Source organism: Saccostrea cucullata, unplaced genomic scaffold (assembly GCF_032062105.1).
Source record: "Saccostrea cucullata isolate Sc308-1 unplaced genomic scaffold, CSIRO_AGI_Scuc_v1 ctg5762, whole genome shotgun sequence".
NCBI lineage: Eukaryota > Metazoa > Mollusca > Bivalvia > Ostreida > Ostreidae > Saccostrea > Saccostrea cuccullata.
In genome coordinates this window covers 51,754-72,738 of record NW_026934288.1, presented here as the reverse complement: position 1 = coordinate 72,738, position 20,985 = coordinate 51,754, and the positions used below count along the sequence as shown (strand labels likewise).

The 20,985-nt window shown below is 33.3% G+C and overlaps 1 protein-coding gene across 5 annotated transcripts in view; it reads right to left on the bottom strand.

Moving 5' to 3' along the window:
- Positions 1–11,342: 11,342 nt before the first annotated feature.
- Positions 11,343–20,985, bottom strand: part of LOC134240376 (coiled-coil domain-containing protein 9-like) — a 39,893-nt gene continuing 30,250 nt past the window's right edge. For all 5 annotated transcript variants that reach the window (XM_062722466.1, XM_062722467.1, XM_062722468.1 and 2 more), the window contains 3 exons: positions 14,754–15,962; positions 14,551–14,641; positions 11,343–13,276 (listed from right to left, as the gene is read on the bottom strand). In XM_062722466.1, the coding sequence (XP_062578450.1) occupies positions 14,571–14,641; positions 14,754–15,962 (1,280 nt within the window). In that variant the 3' untranslated portion in view covers positions 11,343–13,276; positions 14,551–14,570. The remainder of the gene's footprint in view (positions 13,277–14,550; positions 14,642–14,753; positions 15,963–20,985) is intronic.

The window sequence follows — 20,985 nt, the reverse complement described above, 5'->3', positions numbered from 1 at the left end:
ATCTTAAAATCTTTGGTCAGGAGAACCAGTGCAAACAAGAGAGATGTTATTTTTTACTTACATTGTATAAAAGGCACATCAACTCTGTTCCTCTTTGAGAATCAAAAATGAACTATTAGAAGGTTACATTTCTATTATTTTTTATACAGAATTGCTAAAAGCGGCATGTTATAGCCATTGCTGATTATGATGTCATATTTTGACTTCATAATTTTTTTTTTCCAAAGGATATAAATTAAAGAAAATTTTACAAAATTGCTTTTTCACTAGAGCATAATTTATAATTTACTAATAACCGATTGCTACTGCATGTTTAAGATCATATGTGCTGCAGTGCAATCAGTTGCTTTATCTTGGAGAAAAAAATATAATTATGCATCCATAAATGTTAAAGCTACATACTTTATAGTGCAGGTAAAGATATACAGGGAATTGTTAATTTTTGCTCAGCTGGTCGAAAACCAGATGAGCTTGCATAAGGATGAGATGTTGTAAATTCTGTTCATCTATTTGTAAACAATTTAAAAAATAAATAATAGTACCCCTACAAGTTTGCTGTGAATGAAATAGAAATTTGATGTGTGAATTTTAAATTCTGTTAGAATGCTGCTTTTCTGTCACTTTTTGTGTAAATTCAGGAAGTCTTGGTACACAAGTAGACTACACTTATAGTTACATAATCTTGTATATATACTTCATTTCAATAAACATTTTTGCCTTGTTTACCAAAAATAACTTTTTCAGTAGCTTTGGATTAATAAAAGTAAAAATTGTTAGTTTACAAAAATTTCAGGACACATACATATAACTCGATCTGTTTTTAAATTTTAAAGTATAATATGTGCAATTTTAATAAGATCAAATCAGTACAGCTACAGTTTCATTAGAAATGTGTGGTAAAACCTTAAATATTTGTGTTACTTAACTTTTGGTTTACAGTTTGTCCCATAGGAGGCCTATTCAATTTGATGTGGAATGTGTATTTAAAATTGTGTTAACTTTATAATTATTATTATTTGTGATATACATGTATAAACTTTTTTCAGTTATCTTTAATACATTTGTTAACATATAATCTTTTGGAACAAAAATTGTTAATTATACATGTATATGTTTATACATAATTATACTTTTATTATATTGTGATTTAAATATATACATAGAAATTACTTGCAAAATTCTTTCTAGGAACACAAGATGTTGCTAGTGAAAAGTTTCATATTTGAACAATTTTTGTTTACTATGTTTAACTAATATAGTCTTGGGATTGTGCAATAAAACTTCTGTAGTTACTTTTCTGTAAATCTCTTTTATATATTTTTCAAATATTTAGACTAACAGTACAGCTGTATTTTTATTTTTTTTTATGTTAATATTATTTTGTATTTCTTTAATCTAGTCTTCTTTTTTGTTTTGAGTGCTCAGTTTATTTTTTTCTGTTGTTTTACACCTGGTACATGTAGCCTTTTATTTTTACTCAACTGAGCTTAAGGCTCAAGTTCACTTTTCTGATGAAAATTTGTCCATTTTCTTTCATCACCAATAACTCAACATTTTGTCTTACACCCACTGGGTGAATTTCAATTTACTCTAGTAACTTGAATCCCCTTCACACAAGGATACTTTGTGGCAAGTTTGGTTGAAATTGGCATAGTGGTTCTTGAAAAGAAAATGAAAATGTGAAAAGTTTACAACGACAACAATGACGACAACAACAACAACGATGACGGAAATGGACAAAGTTCGATCAGAAAAACTCAATTAGTCTTTGGCTCAGGTGAGCTAAAAAGCAGAATCAGTTTAGTTTTGAAAAATTTGATAAACATATGAGGTACAAAATTATCCTCGGCTTAAGGAAGGAGGGGGCAAATATTAATGAACAAACTTAACAAACACAGTAACTGTGAATGCTTGTATATTTCTTTGACTAATCATGACTTTAAATAATGTTTACGTTTGGCTTTGTTCAAATCATGAACATTACCCCAAGAGGTATAGGTGGGCCACAATGGGAAATCAAGATTTTACATGGGAAAACATGGGAAAAATCATTAAAATTCTCCACAAGAACAACAAAGCCGTGATTGATAATGAATATAAAAGCATCTAAAAAGGTCATGTAGATTTAAATCCTGATCTGATATTTGCTATTACCTAGCCAGTTCCTCAGGTGAGAAATTTGGCCCCTGTGCCTCTTGTTCCAGGTGGTCACAGGGCCTATGGGACTTTTGTTTTGTTTGAGTATATTTATAAACGTTGAGCCATATGTGGCAAGGTTGCGCTATTATTTATTATTCTTCATTATTGATGCATCTACTATGGAATTGTTGTTTTGTGGAGGAGACCAAATTTTGGGGATCGATCATGCCCATTAAATTTCATCTGCCGTGTATCGATTCAATGAAACTTCTCTAAATATAAAATCCCCAGAAGTTTCATCCTCATTATCCTTATTAGACGATAGTTATTCCAGACCATCTTTAGTTTTTGTCTGAATGCAGTTTAGTTTTGTTGAAGACATGAATATACATGTAAATGTTAATGATTAAGAGAATCATTTATTTCAAGTTGTTAAGCGTTGTCATTTTTACTGAAAAATAAACAAGAGAAACTTGTGTTGCTTGTAATTGACTATCTATTTCAGCATGACACTCTTTCGTTCAATTGAATATGTACTGTTATATTACAGATATATTTTATACAAAAGGGTGTAGGAAAATATGCTATACATGTCTATAGAAGATGGGTTTTTATGGCGTCGAGCTTTAGCTCGGCGCACATATAGCTACGATGAAATATCTCTGACTGTTCACCGCTTTCTTCATGCGCCAAATAATATAGTACTCGAACCAAGACCTTCATGTATCTGGCGTAGGAATATACATGCCACTTTTTGCGTTTATTCCATAAATTGCTTGAAAATCATACAATTTCAACAGTCCTATACATAGTTGACAACTCACTCACTTTCGTCAGGTTACTTTTCGACCTTGAACATGATTATTTTTTATGACACGGCGAATCATGCTTATCGCCCGAATCCCTGATTTCCGGATTTGGTTCGTAAATTAGGTTGTATTTTTAACTTCCAGTTACAACCCAAGCTTACCAACCGCTTGATCTACGTAAACAAACCCGTTGGCTATGTGGTTCAGTAGGCCAGTAAATTATCGGTGGAGGTGTAAACAATTAGTTAGAATTGTTCTGACAAATCAAAATTTAAAATGGCTTCCGATAGAACAAGATTGTTATCAAGACCAGCAGGAACAAATTGAACAAAGAGAAAGAGAAACAATATTTATGTAGATGTCAAGGAATCTTGGACAACAACTTTCATCACATAGAATAGTGTTCGAAAACAGTGTAGGTCTTACTGTACATTTAGTACACATTACACTGGTTAATTAAATTAATTGGGCATAATTATGAGAGAGGAAAAGTAATTTCAAATCCTCTGAAATTGGAATTACTTTCACAAAAACAATATATATATTAGTATATACATGATATAGGTCCCTGTTAGCACAAACCGAAAAGGCTTTGTTTTTTTTAATTGCAGACTTACCATAACTCAGGTCAATGCTGGACAATGAAACCAATGTTCTTATTTAACAAGTCAATTTAATCAATAATTTTTCATCATTTAAGTAAATAATTCAGTAAAGCCTTTTTTTAAATGGAAGAATTATCAGTACATGTACACAAATGACCAAATTTTTACATCTTGGGTGTTGGCAAGTATGGTCCTAATACTCTTTTACCGGGGTACTGACTAGTGACTACACATTAAAACCTGTTCTCAAGCTGTTCAGTTGGACCATATGAATTGAATGCTTTTATTTCATAAATGCTGAAATCGGGGTATTTTATTTAGATATACATGTACAACTAAGCTATATAATTACTTCACGGTATCACTGCCATATATAAAGCGCGGCGCTATTGTGGCCCTTCAGGCCTTTGATTTTATGGAGGAGAGTTTAATTTGTAAGTAATAGTATTTTGCTTTTACTTTTATTTTAAAATAATGGACCCAGTGTTGCAGATGGTTAAAATCAGGATCAATTTTACACAATACAAGCGTGCGGCTAGGAAAAAATATTGTTGATTACTGTCATTATATATAAGTAAATATAATTAACAGAAACTGAACGGCATGAACTAACCTATATATATATATATATATATATATATATAAAAACATTAATATAAACAGAAGGAAGTAAAATATCACATCGTATACCTAAAATTAATCACTTCAAATTTAAAATATCGACAGGGAATGCCCGCCCAGAAGGTTGGATTAAAAATAATCGAGTGTACACACAGAATTACAACAGCTGAATCATTCTATAGTTGTATCAGTATGTGCTGAAATAACATCTGCTTCACAAATCGTTACATAAACTTATTCTCCAATTTTGTGCATTACTGAATAGGAAAAACACAGTTTATGCATGATCAGTAAAAACAGTCAGGATACTGCGTTTCCTCTCTTATCTTCACCATAACACTCCGTGGGAAAGAAATCGGCAAATCCTGCATCAATTCTACGTAATTGGATGGGAACCAGGAACATTTTTCATCTTCAAAATTCCGCAAAACTCGAAAGGAAGTGGACATTATGTCGGATAAATCAAACAAGTGTGACAATCACTCCGGAAAGTTTGAAGTGCGATGCGGCACTTGCTGGGGGCGTGTGGCTACAGTGGTTCTGTTTGTCATCTGTATCTCCATGTCTGCTATAATTCTGGGATGTTACTACTCTCTTGCTTGGGATCCAACTCCCAAAATTGTTAAGTTTAACGATGGCGAGACGATCTCAGAGTCGACTGGCTTTGTCCGCAGCGTGCGGAGGGGATAGATGTTAAGGTAAAAAGAGCTAGAACCGTGGATTTGAAAATAAAAAGTAAATTAGGTGGTGATTTATTTACTTTTTAATTTTTGTTGAAATCTTTTATTTATTAATTTTGAAGGGATTAAGCAATAAGCTCAAACTTAAAATGTTCTTGTAAATACTTCTTTTAATTAAGTTGCACAAGATGCTAAACTTCCAGATGTAACTTACATGCATATTATGGTCTTGAATATATATATCCATTGTTCTTATCTTCTTTCAGGTAGAGGACATTAATTATGATTGAAAAAAGGAGAGAATTCATTGATTGGTATACCACCGATGTTTACATTCATCAGTTAACCTTACATGTATAAAGCACACAAAAGCGTTGTATCTTTATCCTAATCGAACAGCCCCAAACTGTTATAATGGACACTGAAGAGTGAACACCTGAGTCATAAATGTTAAGGACTTATTACTGTTTGTCACGTTATGCAACGGACATTTTTTAAGTTTTCATGGTGAACTTGATGTTGGGTTTCCAACCCATTAAACTGTTGGATGTATATATGATATGCCTTCATTTAATCTTATTGAAGATAACATTTTTTTCTATTATTGAAATACATGCATGTAATTCATTTAACGTGCCGTGCAAAAAGATACCCCAAACAGAGATTGGTTATTAATAATTAACGATTTATTATAACTTTGTGTAGTTGTAAGTCGCCAGTTTGAATTTAGAGAATGCAAGCATGCAAATCGCACAATTCACAAAAGGTACATAATAAACGTGTGAAGCAAAGCTGCGGGGAGTCTTACAGTAATATATATTATAAATATAGCCCTTTGATGAGGTCGATCCATAGATATATCGATCAACTTCACAGAAAAGCATATCGACCAAGCACGAAGTGCAAGGTCAATATGCTTTTCTGTGAAGTTGATATATCTATGGATTGACCTCATCAAAACTGGCTACATTTGTTTATATTATTTTTGACGTAGATTGACAAGACAAAATTTGAAAATAATGGGAACAAGACACAAGTTTTCTCTCTTTAACACTTAGAGACTAGAGATCAAAATAAATTAAGCTGTTTAATGTTAATGTGTTTCCTTTATATTGATGGAGTAATTTAGAGGATTTACTTATTCAAAATACTTAATGAATTTGATTATATTTTGTATCAATTTTTGACAAACATATCCAATATGTTTTAATGTAAAGTAGATCCTAATTCAAGGCTTCAAGGCATTGTTACGTCTCATCAATTACGACAATCAATACAAGTTGTAGTAAATGATTTTTTTCAGAAACAACAATCATATTAGCTCTGTATTAGCTATAATTGTGAAATCAGTACTGTACTATTTTTGTTTTACAGAAAATAATCTCCATTTTTAAAAAGAAACATTAAGTCGATATGCATTTCAGGTTCTATAGATAGTAACTCAAGTCTTTATGCTGTTATATACTTAATCATGTGATCAAGTTTGAGCCAATCAGAGAGCTTGGAATAAATGATTAAAATAATATAAGATGATATATAACAAATATCTTCTTATCAAGAACAACAGTCCATTGAAACAATGCATATAATGAACGGCAATCAAGCTAATAAGTTAAATTATTAGTTGATACAATTAATACAAAATTGGAAACAGAGCAATCACGAATCTTTGAAGCAAAGCAGCCACTAAATTTCAAAAGCATGCCATAGAGGGGTAAGTGTCCTCTGCTAACTGGGCATCCTGCAGCGTGTCCTTTTCATGATCAGGTAAACAAAATAATCCGTTCGGTGACCATTTAGTATGACCATCCAGTATGAACAAAAGGCATAACAATTTGAATGAAAAACAGCTATTTGCTGATAAGGTAATACATATAGTATCAACCATGGAGGCAGTAAATATCTTTGTATAATCAACTTATATGACAGTAGCTTGACTCGTTTAGAAAGGGTTTGCACGAAGAACATGATCTATGGTATCCAATCGATTGCGAAACACAAACTCCTAATGTAGGTGATAATGTGATCGTGTAACAATAAAAAGAGAAGTTGATTTTACGCCTAATATGTTTTATTATGTTTTGTTAATATGCCATCCATGCCTTTCTCTAGTAAAGTACTATTTCATTCACGACGACTTTATTTCGCGATCTACCGGGGGTAAACTAGTTTGCAACGATTAATTTTCGAGATCCTTTTTTGGAACTTGTTTATAGACACAGAGACCTTATAATTAAGGACCGGTTCGCGGCGAGAAATATTCGCGATGAGAAGGCTATCGCGAACCTTGCGAAAAATTCTCGCACGCGAATAAAAGTTGGTTTTGAGTATCCAAATTGAGAAAAATGTGTCGAGTACTTACCTACCGAAATAAGGGTATAAAGAATCAAACGTAAGAATGAAAATTGATAAAACGTCGTGGATATACGTAAATGTGAATGATTTAAAGGCCAAGAGACCTTTACATACAGAAGTTTTTGAATAAATTCTATTTCATTTGAATACAAAGTCGCTAATACAATTGTAACTGAAGTAAGTAGTCATTACATTTCCAAGAGATTGATAACCAACATAAAAGTGCTTTTATATAGAACCTTTTTTGATTTTTATATAAAAAAGTTTGTAGATGAACAATTGATATAGTTTCATAACTTTGGAAATTAATTAAATAAGGAAGTGTTAACAAGAAGCCCAGGCAGGGACCACATCTTTCACCTGAGCACATTGGCTAGGAAAAGCAGAATATAAATCAGTTTAAGTATTGAAAAGTGTAAATATGACCAATCACAGCTTTGCTGTTCTCGAGATTATTTTGATAGAATTTTCCTTGTATTCCTCTGAAGAACATTGATCACCCATTGTGGCCCCAAAACCTATCCCCCCCCCCTCCCAGGGGGTGTTCATGGTTTGAACAAAGGTAATGATACTTTCACATGAGTTTCATATTTCCTGACCTATGCAGTGGTTATTAAGCAGATTTATAAAAGATGCCATTAATTTTTAAGCAATTCATAATTATTTACCCTTGGAAGAAGGCGTGGTCATTCATTTGAACAAAGAAGATGGGCGCATTTGGCGTGTGATCTGCAGGAATCATTTGTACGAAACATTTATGGTTTAAATATCCATGATTTGGTTGGCTGAACATAGCTGGTCAGATTTTGCAAACACGTCCATAGGGGTTTTTTTCATTTAGTTTGAAAGACCTTGTGAGATTGTTAACATTTATGTCCGTATTTCTTAGGGAGTACTATGATATAGTAATGTTTCACAAAATATAAACACCTATAAAAATATTTAATGCATAGATGCATGATACGTGTGTACATGTACATTATAGAATAGAAGATTGGAATTGATTTCGCTCGAGAACCAAACTGAACCAAAATTTATCTAGTTCAAAATTTTAATGCATCAGTACATAAAACGAAACTAACAAAACAAATGGTTGTTTGCATGAAAAAAAAAAATTAGCGCCCAGTGCCAGACTCGAACCAAAAAATGCTTACTTCGAGCGCACAGAACAGGTAGCCCTACTTACTGAGCTATCACCGCTACGAATATACAGATGATCTAAAAGGGACAAAGAAGCAGCACATTCACACATTTGGATTTTTTGGGGAAAAGTTCATTTTTTGTGGTCTCTGGGTCTTCTCTCCATTTTTTAAAAATGTGTATTCGTTTCTTTGAATTAAAATACACACAAATAACGTTTGAAAATCATGGAGAGAAGACCCAGAGATAGAAAAATCTTAGAAAAATGTGCTTAAAAATGTATCATTTTGTACCAAATGTCTGATCTGGCCAATTTTCAAATTATTTTTTAGCAGATCAAAGCTCAATTTCGGGGAAATATTTTCCTTTCTTGCTGCACAGGAACCCGATAAATAAAAATGATGTTAAAATTTCATGTGACATGTAGATAAAAATTTCACTTTTCAATTACGCCTAGATTCCTGTCGAATGCCAATCAAAAGCGCCCTCGTTCTTTGAATTCCCTTCACCCAAGAATACTTTGTGGTAAGTTTGGTTGAAATTGATCGAGTGGTTCTTGAGAAGATGAAAATGTGAAAAGTTTACAACAACAACGACGACAGACAACGGACAAATTTTGATCATAATAACTCACTTGAGCCTTCGTCTCAGGTGGGCTAAAAAAGTGGTATGTTTTGGTGTTATTGATTTTGGTAAAATTTGTGATTTTGGATTTTTAGCTCATCTGAGGAAAAGGCCTAAAGAGATTATGTTTTGGTCATTTGTACGATGTGCGTAATTTTTTTTTAGAATATGAGCCATAACTCTAGAGCCCTTAGGCCAATTATTGTCAATTTTGTGACAGGGTATCCTTGGCTCAAGGACCCCCATTTGTATTAAAACTAGGGTGTCGCCATGAAATAAGGGAAGATAATCAGGTAAATCAGACCAAAAGTACAGGTTATCAAAAAATCTTCCTTTCAAGAACGAGTGGGCAGACCATCATTAAACTTAAACACAAGGATGAGGATATGTTGTAGATTAATATAAATATATTTGTTCAAGGCATCATCTTGGGTAAAGGGCGTGGTCTCAACGTCACTTCAAAGTTGACTAAAAATTACATTTTATTCAAAGGTTGATATTTTGCTTTCTATAAGGAGTAAGAGCATCAAATCTTGTCATTTGATGCGTCATATCATACTGACTCAAAAGTAGGTCACAGTGACTTACTTTTAGAATTTTGCGGACATATGTTTTCAAAATGATTTGGAGGCATATTTTGGACAAACATGTATTAATGCCTATGGTCATCAAACTTTGCTACTTGATGCATCTTGGGTCCTTGGGCAAAGACAGCTTAAAAGTAGGTCACCTTGACCTACTTTTTGAATGTTAAGAACTTTTTTTCAAAAAATTTAATTTTAATAATTTTATTGAGTTGCCATTTTTTCAATACCGAGAGGTTTAGAATCATCAAACTTTGTAAGTTGATGCATCTTTGGGCCTTAAAAATGTTTTTCAAAAAGATGGTTAAATTTAAGCGACATACTTTTTGAATTTTGCAGACATTCGTTTTCAAATTCTTTGAGGCATATTTTGGACAATTTGAGATGTATGATCATAAAACTTTGTCAGTTGATGTATCTTGGGTCTTCAGAGAAAGTCAACCAAAAAGTAGATAACTGTGACCTCTTTATGAAATTTAATGGCTATATTCATCTATCTCAGATACTAAATGGATAAGAATTATCAAACTTCCTCAGTTGATGAATCTTGGGTCCTCTAAATATATCAAATAAAAATAGGTCACCGTGACCTACGTTTGATTTTTCTGGTCTGTATTTGTCTAAGATTCTAAATGGCTTGGAATCATTAATCTCTCTTTTTCAGTAAATGCCTCTTGAATTGAGTACTCGGAGTGTCAACCAAAAAGTAGATCACCGTGACCTACTCTTAAATCGTATCGCTATATTCAAATCTCTCCGATACTTATTGGCTTAGAATCAAAAAAGTTTGTCAATTGATGCATCTTTGGTCTTAAGAGCATGTCAACCAAAAAATAGGTCAATGTGACCATTTAAAAAAAAATTTTAATGACTAATTTAAATATCTCAGTTACTCATTGGTTTACAATCATCTTTTGCACATTTTGGTCTTCAGAGAATGTCATCTGAAAAGTAGGTCACAATGATCTACTTTTGAAATTGAAGATTTCAGGTACTAATTGGCTAAGAATCGTCAAACTTTGTCAGTTGATTCATCTTGGGTCCCAAGCATGTGTCGATCAACTTAAAAGTAGGTAACATTGAGTCAGTGACCTTTTTTTGGAATTTCAAGGCAATATCTAAATATTTCGAATACTAAGTAGCCTACTTTTAGAATTTCATGCTCCCCAGAATGTCAATTTCGGTCATGGTGACATATTTATGGAATTTCAAAGGCGATATCTACATATTTCAAATACTTAGTCTTAAAATCATAAAATTTTGTCATTTTGGGGTCTTGGTGTATGTTTACCAAAAGTGGGTCACTGTGGCCTTCTTCAAGAATCTCATTATACAGGATACTCAGAGGCTTCAAAAAAGAAGTGATAGGTCGTACAATTCATCAGAAGAGCAATTCAAGACCCTTGGGCTTCTTGCTTTAGATATTTTGAGCATCCAACTCTGATTAAAATCACTTTTCAAATTACTATTGTAAAGAACTCTGAAGTTTCCCCTTCACAGTTCTGATTATTTTAGTGAGGGCTTGGTTAAACATTTACTGGAATCAGCTATGTATCTTTGTAAGGATTTTAATGGAGTATTGGAATTCAGTATAGGTATGATAATTCAAATTCATTTTGATTGTTTGGAACATTGAAAATATTTAACATCATGAAAACATGATTTTGAAAAATTTCCTCCCTAAAAACAGAGAAAAAAGACAGACCCAAAGAACTTGTAAAATAAATTGTTCATTAGCAGTCAGCAATATAGAAACCCTTCATTAATAAACAACAAAGACTAAGCAATAGTATGAGGCTGACTTTTTATTGTATAATAAAAACCATTATAATGAATCTCATATGGCAAGTTTGATCATGCGATTACACTTAGTTTTTAGTTTTCCAACTCATATACATCTAATTCATTTCAGCAAAACAATAATTATTACAGAAATGAAATCAATGAAAAAATCGGGAATGTTTCCCATGGTAAGGCTGACCAAACTGTATTCAATTTTTTAATTACAATAAAATAAATCATAAAATTTTATCATTTTTTTTTAGATGTTGCCAAAAGGATTCAAATTTAATACAGGGAATAACATTCAACCCTACACTTACCACTGCATGTGGACAATGATTGTTTATTGGTCAGCCATTCTCACCATTTTTAAAGTGATAGAGATGTGAATCAATGCTAAATTCCTTATGTTTATATATACCTATTTTTGGTTTGTTGTTGTTTTTTTTTCATATACATTTTACACTTTTTTTTGTTGTTTTTTTAAATGCAAATATCTGTTGTTAATTTGAATATAAAATAAGTACATGTATAATAAAAATTATTGATGCACAAAAAAAATGTCATTCATCTTATTAAATAAACACACCAACATTAAACAAAATCAAAATCTGAACAGAAATTGCTGATTCTTGAACATTAATTTGAATCCTAATTATTGACATACAACGGACTGGAGGGAATAAACACACTAAAATCACTACCATGTGATTCAACAATATATATATTACTAACAAGATTTTCAATAAATAATAAGCATGGATATTAAACCATTTCAAATAAAAATATTATTTAAATTAAAAAAAAGTTCATCAAAAATGAATTAATTGATGACTTTAAGGAAGTTATAATCTAATTATCTTTTAAAACTGATATGCAATAAAAGCACCAATACACATTAAACATGTCACTTGTGACATTATCAAACACTTCATCAAACACACAACGAGTAGCTTCAAAAGGTCAAATTACAAAAAAGCATTGTTTTTCACAAACATTTACATCTTTGCACCAATCAAGAAATTCTTCATGCCTATTATCAAATATTCAATCCTTTTTTGTCATTAAGAATTTCCCAAATCTATTTTTATATTCTAAATACTCGTTTTCCCATCTTCCTTTGTTCAATGTTCTGACAAACATTTAATTATAAATAGTACAAAATACAAATGTATTCAATAAAACTTTTTTGTAAAAAATTATGGGAAAAAAATGTGTAAAAGTCATAGGCCTTTTCCCTCCTTCATTACATTTAAAAACACATCATCAAGTTTATAAACACAGTAGTCAATTGTAGTTCTACACTAAAATTAAAAAAATAATACCCAGAGTAAAGGACTAAAGGTATTTTCTTATCATTGGCAGTCTAGGTAAAGCTTAAAAAAAAACAACAAAATCTTATACCTGTTAACAAATTCTCTAGGTCATTTTCTTTTGAATGGACAATGCCTTCTTCCCTTTTTCCCATAATTGAAAGTGGACTAAAGCAACTTCTTATATCTCGAACAACACACTATGCAATTAAGGGAAAAATTAAATCATAAATGACAATTTTATAAGTGAACCAAGATACATTAGCAAATATTAGATTTTTAACGGTCAACTACATATTGTATTCTACTATACTGATTATATATTTCAGTAGTGATTCAAACTTACACAAAAGTTTTAACCTTTCCCAGTAAAATCACAATGATTGTACATAAAAGTAGTTGAATAATACATACAAGTATGTATCTATTGCTTCTATGAAACAGAACATTAAAAACATACCTTTTAGTTAACACTATCCTATTTCTATTTGCTAATGAAGGTTATATTTACTTCATATGACCTATAATATCTCCCAAAGTTGTTATGTCTCTTAAAATTAAACCACCTGCAGGATGGTTGACGAAAATGGAAATGATCGCTGTCTCGTCTTCAAAAGCCTGAATCTAAAAAATAAATCAGATTCATGTGAAAAAAAAAATGAACTGAGCAGTGTATTAGATGTCTGAAGTGATTAATTGATATGTTGTTTTACGTCCCATTCAAGATTTTTTTAATCAGGTAAACACGTCACCATATACCGGTGAAGAAGTTCAAATTTTGACCTTTACTCGGCACTCAGTGCCATTGAGGGATCTTTATTGTGCCAATGCCTGCCATTGCAATGGACCTCGTTTTTTAAAGGTCTCATCCGAAGGAAATTTTTCACTTCAAGCACTGAGTACACAGTGAAGGAACAGTTGCTACCCATTTTTTATCAACTTAGGACAGTCGCAGCCAAAATTCAAACACACCATCTCCCAAACATGGAGTGTAAGTACATGTATATATCGAAATATTTTAACAATGTATTCTGAATGACCATGCTTTTTGGTTCTTTCTTTTAATCCAGTATTAGGTATACATATGACAATGATTAAGTTAATTTAACTGGTAAATATTGCACATGTGCATTTGCTTGAACATTTCTTTCATAAACTGAATTTAAATGTACACTGTAAAGTTGTATTTTGATGACAGTAGCAAAAGCAAATTGGAACTAGAAAGTCTGCTATTGCAAGCAATAGCATATGTTGCCCCGAACTGGACAAGACTTTCATTTTTTCATCACTGAAACAATACCCATTAGCTAACCATCTACTCGTATCAGTCCTTACGGTAATTTGATTTAAGAATCAAAGTTAAAGAATTTTCACTTTTTCCCTGTTTCCATGGTTACTATTGACAATTTGCAATTTTTACATGCAACACGCACAATAACAGACACTAATCATTAAATCAATAAAGTTTCATGACGAATGTCCAAGGGACCAGAGAGAACACTCTTGGACAATTAAAATTAGTCGCTTTTTGCAGGTTCCATGGCAACGGTAGCCATTTTGAAACTGAATGACCACACAACACAACTACAACCAGTGATCCTCCTTTGAGGAAAGTTTCAGAAAGATTGTCCCAGCCATCTTGCGAGAAACAGCCTGTAGAACAAAAACATGCGTACAATCGCAATCACCTCCGACTTCGTTCGGGGCGACATAATTAAGAATAAATAAACTGCTACAATTTAAAACCTGTAAACTATAAAGACTTCAACAGAGTATTAAATGATATTAAATGGACATAAAACCTTACTACATGTATTAATTCATTGGTCAAATTACACAGTAACTTCTGTACAAAGAGGGATAACCCTAACAATGAAAACCTCACACAAGACACTTACGGCTAGTGACAGCGAGCAGTTCAGGCTTGAGCACTTTCCTCCTCTTTCTGGGGAGTCGGTGTGGCTTCTTTATCCTCCCTCTCATCTTTCTCTAAAAAATTGTCAATAGTTATAACAATAATTAAACAAAATCTTTCAGTTTTATATATAAAATATAAGTGAGAAAACATACACCTCATAAAAAACCTAGACAAACAATTTACCTAAGATATTATCTTCAGTGACATCTTCTGCTTCTTCACTGTGAGAATCTTCTTCATCGTTAACCTCAGGTTTTTGTTTCTCCTCATCTATATTCTCACTTTGAATATCCTTCTTGGTGTCATCTTGATCTGCCTCTTCTTTAGGCAGCGTATCTGTGGGAGGATCGACCAGAGTCTGAGTTTCCTCAGACTGACCCTTATCATCAGGGTTAGTGTCTGCCTTTACAGCAGGTTCCTCTGGTGTGGTAAGGGAGTCAGCCATTGCTGGTTTCTCCGATACCTCACCTTTGAGCTCCTCCTCAGAGGAAGCTAATGTAGACTCCTCAGGCTTTGTGGCTGCCTTTCTAGAGTCAGAGTGACCTGTGTCACTCTTGGAATGTTCAGTTTTCTCCTTTTTGCTGTCCAGTGGGGCTTTTTCCTCTTTATTTTGGGGGAGTTTTCCCTCTCCAACTTTTAACTCTTTTGTCTTTTTTTCTTTAGGTGATGCCTTTTCAGTCTTTGGTTCTTTACTGACCTTTGCTGCCAGTGGGCTGGGTGATGTTGGTGAAGCTGGAGTAAAGACAGGTGCATCAGGATTAAGATTGACCTTGAGGGAAGAGGTCAAATCATCTGATACTGATGTCTGACTCTGACTTCTATCAGTAGAGAAGTCTTCACTTGTTGTACAGTCCTCCCATTCATCATCATCTCCCTGGCTCGTTTGTCCTGGAGCATCCTCAAAATGGCCATTTTTATCATATTCTTCCCCATGATAATCATTAAACAGGTCTTTCTGCTCAAAAATATCATCTTCAGCTGGGATTCCCTGCAACTCCAGCCCTATATCATCCCCTTCTTCATCCCACCACAGTTCCTCAGCATGTGGCCCTGCCTTCTTGTGGTGAGCTGCAGTGTGATCTCCACTATGTGCTTCATTTTCTCCATCAGAATACTCCACTTCCACCTGGTCTGACTTTGTCCCTGGTGTGTTATCTACCTTAATGACCAGCAGGTCCTTCTTGCATTCAACATGTCTGTCCTCTCCTGAATACGTCCTCACCCGCCCTGGATCATTCCCAGTGCCACTACCCCTGTTGCGAGCTCTGCCTCTTCCCCGACCCCTTCCGACTGGACGATGGACTGCAGCATCTTTCTCCACAGAATGTTCCTGTCCCACTCCATTTGGCTGAGGTTTCCCTCCAGATTCCTTGGAATCCTTTCGTCCAGGTCCTGAAGAAATAATTTTTAAATTCTTCACCAGAAAGTAAACATATAAAGCACACAAACTGTACGGATTTTATGCTCTTATGAAACAATAAAAAATGAGAAAAAATTAAATACCAGTAAATGTACATTACAATGGTATAAGGCTTTATTCTTAAACAGTATAAACATAATACCCCAACATTTTTTTCAGTCTTCTGATACAAATAAAGATGTTTTCTGTTTTCTCAACTCTATCAAAATCAAAAGAATGTTTTCCTCTTGAAAATCTGCCAACTTATAAGAAATGTAATTTGTTTGTATTTTTAGCTCACCTGAGCCAAAGGCTCAAGTGAGCTTTTCTCATCAAAAGAACTATATGCGGTATATTGCATATGTTTGCCCCCACAAAAGTCAAATTTTGAAAACTTCATGAAATGTGCTGAATTCAATAAATTGTACGAGAAATATAAGTTAACAGAAAATATTATAGTTCCAGAGCAGTGTATTCACAATTTCTGTTTTTATGACGTCACAAACTAGTCCGATTTTATATCCTTTTTCAGAAAGAGGACAAAATGGACAAAATTTCAACAATTTAAGCTTTAGAATTTATAGAGCGCATGTGTGTTCAGGAACAATATTGACATATTTCATTGATATTATCATTCTACACATTATATCAAAATAATCCTGAACACACATGCGCTCGGTGAATTTAAAATATCGACGACATATGTACATTTTTCTGCAAAATTCATAAAAAACTGAAATTTACGTCATATTTGTGACGTCATTACGTACATATGACGTCATGACTTATGAAATTATTCAGTGCTTTGAAGTCAGCATATACTCCCCTGTTTAAGGACTTAATTAAATATTACTCCATCAAAGTTTGATTTTGGGGGGCAAATGTTGGTTAATACCGCATATAGTTCTTTGTCACAAACTTTTCACATTTTCATCTTCTTCTCAAGATCCAGTGGGCCAATTTCAACTAAACTTGCCACAAAGTATCCTTAGGTGAAGGGTATTCAAGTTTGTTCAAATGAAGGGCCACACCCTCTTCCAAGGGGAGATAATTATGAAATAGTGAAAAATTAATGGCATTTTAAAAAAATCTTCTTCTCAAGAACCACGGGCCAGAAAAATGAAACTCATGTGGAAGCATCCTCAGGTAGTGTAGATTCAAATTTGTTCAAATCATGACCCCCGGGGGTAGGGTGGGGCCACAATGGCTGATCCAAGTTTTACATAGGAGAATATAGGAAATATCTTTAAAAATCTTCTTCTCAAGAACCACTGGGCCAGGAAAGATGAAACTCATGTGGAAGCATCCTCAGGTAGTGTAGATTCAAGTTTGTTCAAATCATGACCCCCGGGGTTAGGGTGGGGCCACAATGGCCGTTCAAGTTTTATATAGGAATATATAGGAAATTTTTTTTAAAAATCTTTTCAAGAACCACTGGGCCAGGAAAGATGAAACTCGTGAGGAAGCATCCTCAGGTAGTGTAGATTCAAGTTTGTTCAAATCATGAACCCCTGGATTAGGGTGGGGCCACAATGGCCGATCAAAGTTTTACATAATAATATATAGGAAACATTTTTAAAAATCTTCTTCTCAAGTACTTCAAGCCATGATTAGCGATATTTATATGGAATAATCCTCAGGTAGTGTAGATTCTAGTTTGTTCAAATTCTTAACCCCAAGGGATAGGCTGGGGCCACAATGGGGGATTCTAGTTTTACATTAAAATATATTTTGAAAAATCTTCTTCTCAAGAATAGCAAAGCCATGAGTAGTGATACCAGTATTTATATGGAAGCATTTTCAGGTAATGAAGAATTAAATTTGTTCAAATCATAACCCCCAAGGGTAGGGTAGGGCCACAACGGTGGATCAAAGATTTACATAGAAAAATATTGGGGAAAATCCCAAGAACAGAAAAGCTATGTTTAGTCATATTGACATGTAAGTATCCTCATCTATTGAGGATTTAAATTTGTTCCAAATCATGGCCCATTAGGGTAGGGAGGGAAACAATGGGGAAACAAATTTAAAGTATTACGAAGTAACATATAGGGAGAAAATGGTTTAAAAAAATTTTTGTATCAAGAACAGCAAAGTCATATGCTGTATTAATATGAAGGCATTCTAAAAGAGTATTAAAATTCAAGCCCCCCCCCCCCCCTCCTTTCAGTAAACTTTTCAGTTCTGATCTGATTCCGATTTGCTCAGGTGAGTGATGTGGCCCCTGGGCCTCTTGTTATCAATATTTACCGGTACTTTTTCAATGGTTTCTCCTTTTTCCTACTAGATTTGTTGCAAAATTGTCATACATTGGAAGATTGACAAGCTTTTTCTTGCTACTAATTAGCTAAAAAGCTTTATGAATTAATACTAGTTCAGAATTAAAATATACATTTCAAAAAGATCCTGTAGGGAGGCATTATTTATGAACAAATAAATTTTATTTGCATGAATATTTGTTCCGAATGAAAATTTTTTTTTGCAGATTCCATTTGAGAATTGTCTTGTATGACAATTATGCCAATGTGCTCTGCCAGATTTTTGTTTTGCACATATTTTATTGACAACGTCAAAGGGACTGGACACAAGTTCCAAAAACTTCCATATATTACAATACCAGATTTTTATCTCAGCAGGTAGAAATTAGTGTTAATTTGATATGACTGTATATCATTTGACTAATACATGAAATACAAGCCCCTCATGTAGTTACATCTGATTAATTTTAATACTAGCTGCTAATCTGAAGCTCAGTGATCTGAGGAAAAAGGGGGATGGACAAAATAGTCATCCATTCATTATCTAATTTCCATGAGCTACAGACCTACAGTTTCCTATACAAACATATACAAAACATAATCCTAATGAAAGTGAAATGCAAAGTTATTTATTTCTTGTTATTGCTTATAATATTTTATATTGAAATGTTATAAACGTATTTTGATAGCTGGAGGAAATAATTTTTACAATAAGTTAGCATAATTTGATTTAGCGCTATCTCAATGTGCTAGATGTAAATCTATGATGTACAAGAAATTTAGCAATGTGCTTGATTTAGCAGGATCTGCTTTCTGCCAAAATCGCTAAACAGAATGCACCACTAAAAGTTACTTGATCAGTCTAACCAAGCAACGAGTCATACTTAAATATTTCCATTTCTAATATTTTTCTCTGTGAAACTTTTCTCCTTTGAAAGTTAGCAATGTCATCTTCGCTAGCCAAGGGTTTCTGATACGCTCCTCTCCTCATAAACCCTTGGCCTACGGTGTTCATAGAAATCGGGATTTTTTTCGAGAGTTCTGATTGGATTTCAGTACACCCAGGTCGACCAATCAGCAATTGTTTTTTGTAAATGACGAAATTTGCGTTCGGGATACATCTTCACTCTTTAATCTCGGAAATGAAAAACACAAGAAAACAACAATCCGTAAGATAACATTCAATTCTATGAATAGCCATGGTGTCATCCAATATCTTCTAAATATGTGATTAAGAATCTATATTGAAGCTTCAGATTTGTTCTATAAATAATGAATAAACATAACTCAATTATTGCTTCTTAATTATTCTTGAAAAAAACTTTGATTTAATTTTTTTTAACACGTGTCTTTATTTCTGGCGATGACGCAATCTGTGCGTACCTGATAGATTCGAGATCACGTGACGGAAAACAATCCCGTCTTTTAACTTCACCAAGGGTTTATGAGGAGAGTAGCGTATCAGAAACCCTTGGCTAGCGAAGATGTAGCAATGTTAACTTCTTGATAATTCTACCGTAATGTAAATTAGGCAGGTCGATAGGTCAAGAGCTTAGGAGGCCTAATACGCATGCAAATCTCTTGCGCATCTGTCTCTGTGTCTGCCGCTAAGGAGGCCAAATATGCATGTAAATCTCGTGCAGCCATTTTTGTGTTTGACATAAGTGGGCGAGGACCATTGAAATTGGCATGGGAGTCCTCGTGTAATTTAAATCTATGTCTACATTTTTAAAGTCTAAATCTACAATTTTAATTCATAATGAAATGGAAATATAAGGAATCACTGTCTTGTTAGTATAGTATGCCAGGGACATCAAAGATAGTGGGAAACATGGGATAATTTATGCATAACAGGTTATGCATAACCGGCTTTGCCCATTATGCAAATTATCCCATGTTTCCCACTATTGTTGATGCCCTGGCATACTATACTAACTAGACAGTGATTCCTTAAACATGCACTAACTTTTTCTTTTATTATCACATCTAGACAACTTTTTTCTGCTATTTTTACAATCACATATAGAACAATTCAATACATCATAATTGATAAAATTCTTGTTGAGAAAAATGCCATATACAAATGTTCATCACCCAATTTCATCATAAGACATTTAAGAACTGAAGCATTTCGAAGTTATAATTTTAGATGGGTTTAACTGGCAAATGTCATAAGATACATTGGGAAATTACCCACCTTATAATGGTTCAAGTATATGGCTTTTTGAAAAGAATGCTGAAATTAATGTTGTTTAATGGGGGTAGGGTGGGGGTTGTTATTGCACGTTCTATCTGACTTTTTAAAGGTGAGCTAAACTTAATAATAATATACATAATTCCACTTGTACACTTGTACTTTATACTTAAAAGTACAATTTAAAAGGATCCTTTTTAAGTGTCGAAGAACTAACAATTCAAAATAAAAAAAAATTTTGAAAATAACTTGACAAATAATTCAGTTAAACAAGCATTATAATTCAATACATGTACTGGTATGCACTGCATTTTTATGCGCCCGGATTGATAGATCTGAGGCGTATATTGTTTTTGTCCTCTCTGTTTGTCTGTCTGTATGTTGTCAACTTTAACCTTCACCATAACTTTTGAACCATGAGAGATAGAGAATTTTAATGTATTTGGTATGCATGCTCCACTAATTAAGCTTTTTTAAATGACAACAAAGTCAATGACCTTGTGATCTTGACTGTGACCTATATGCTAAAAATAGCTTTTTCAAACTTTTGCCATAACTTTTGAA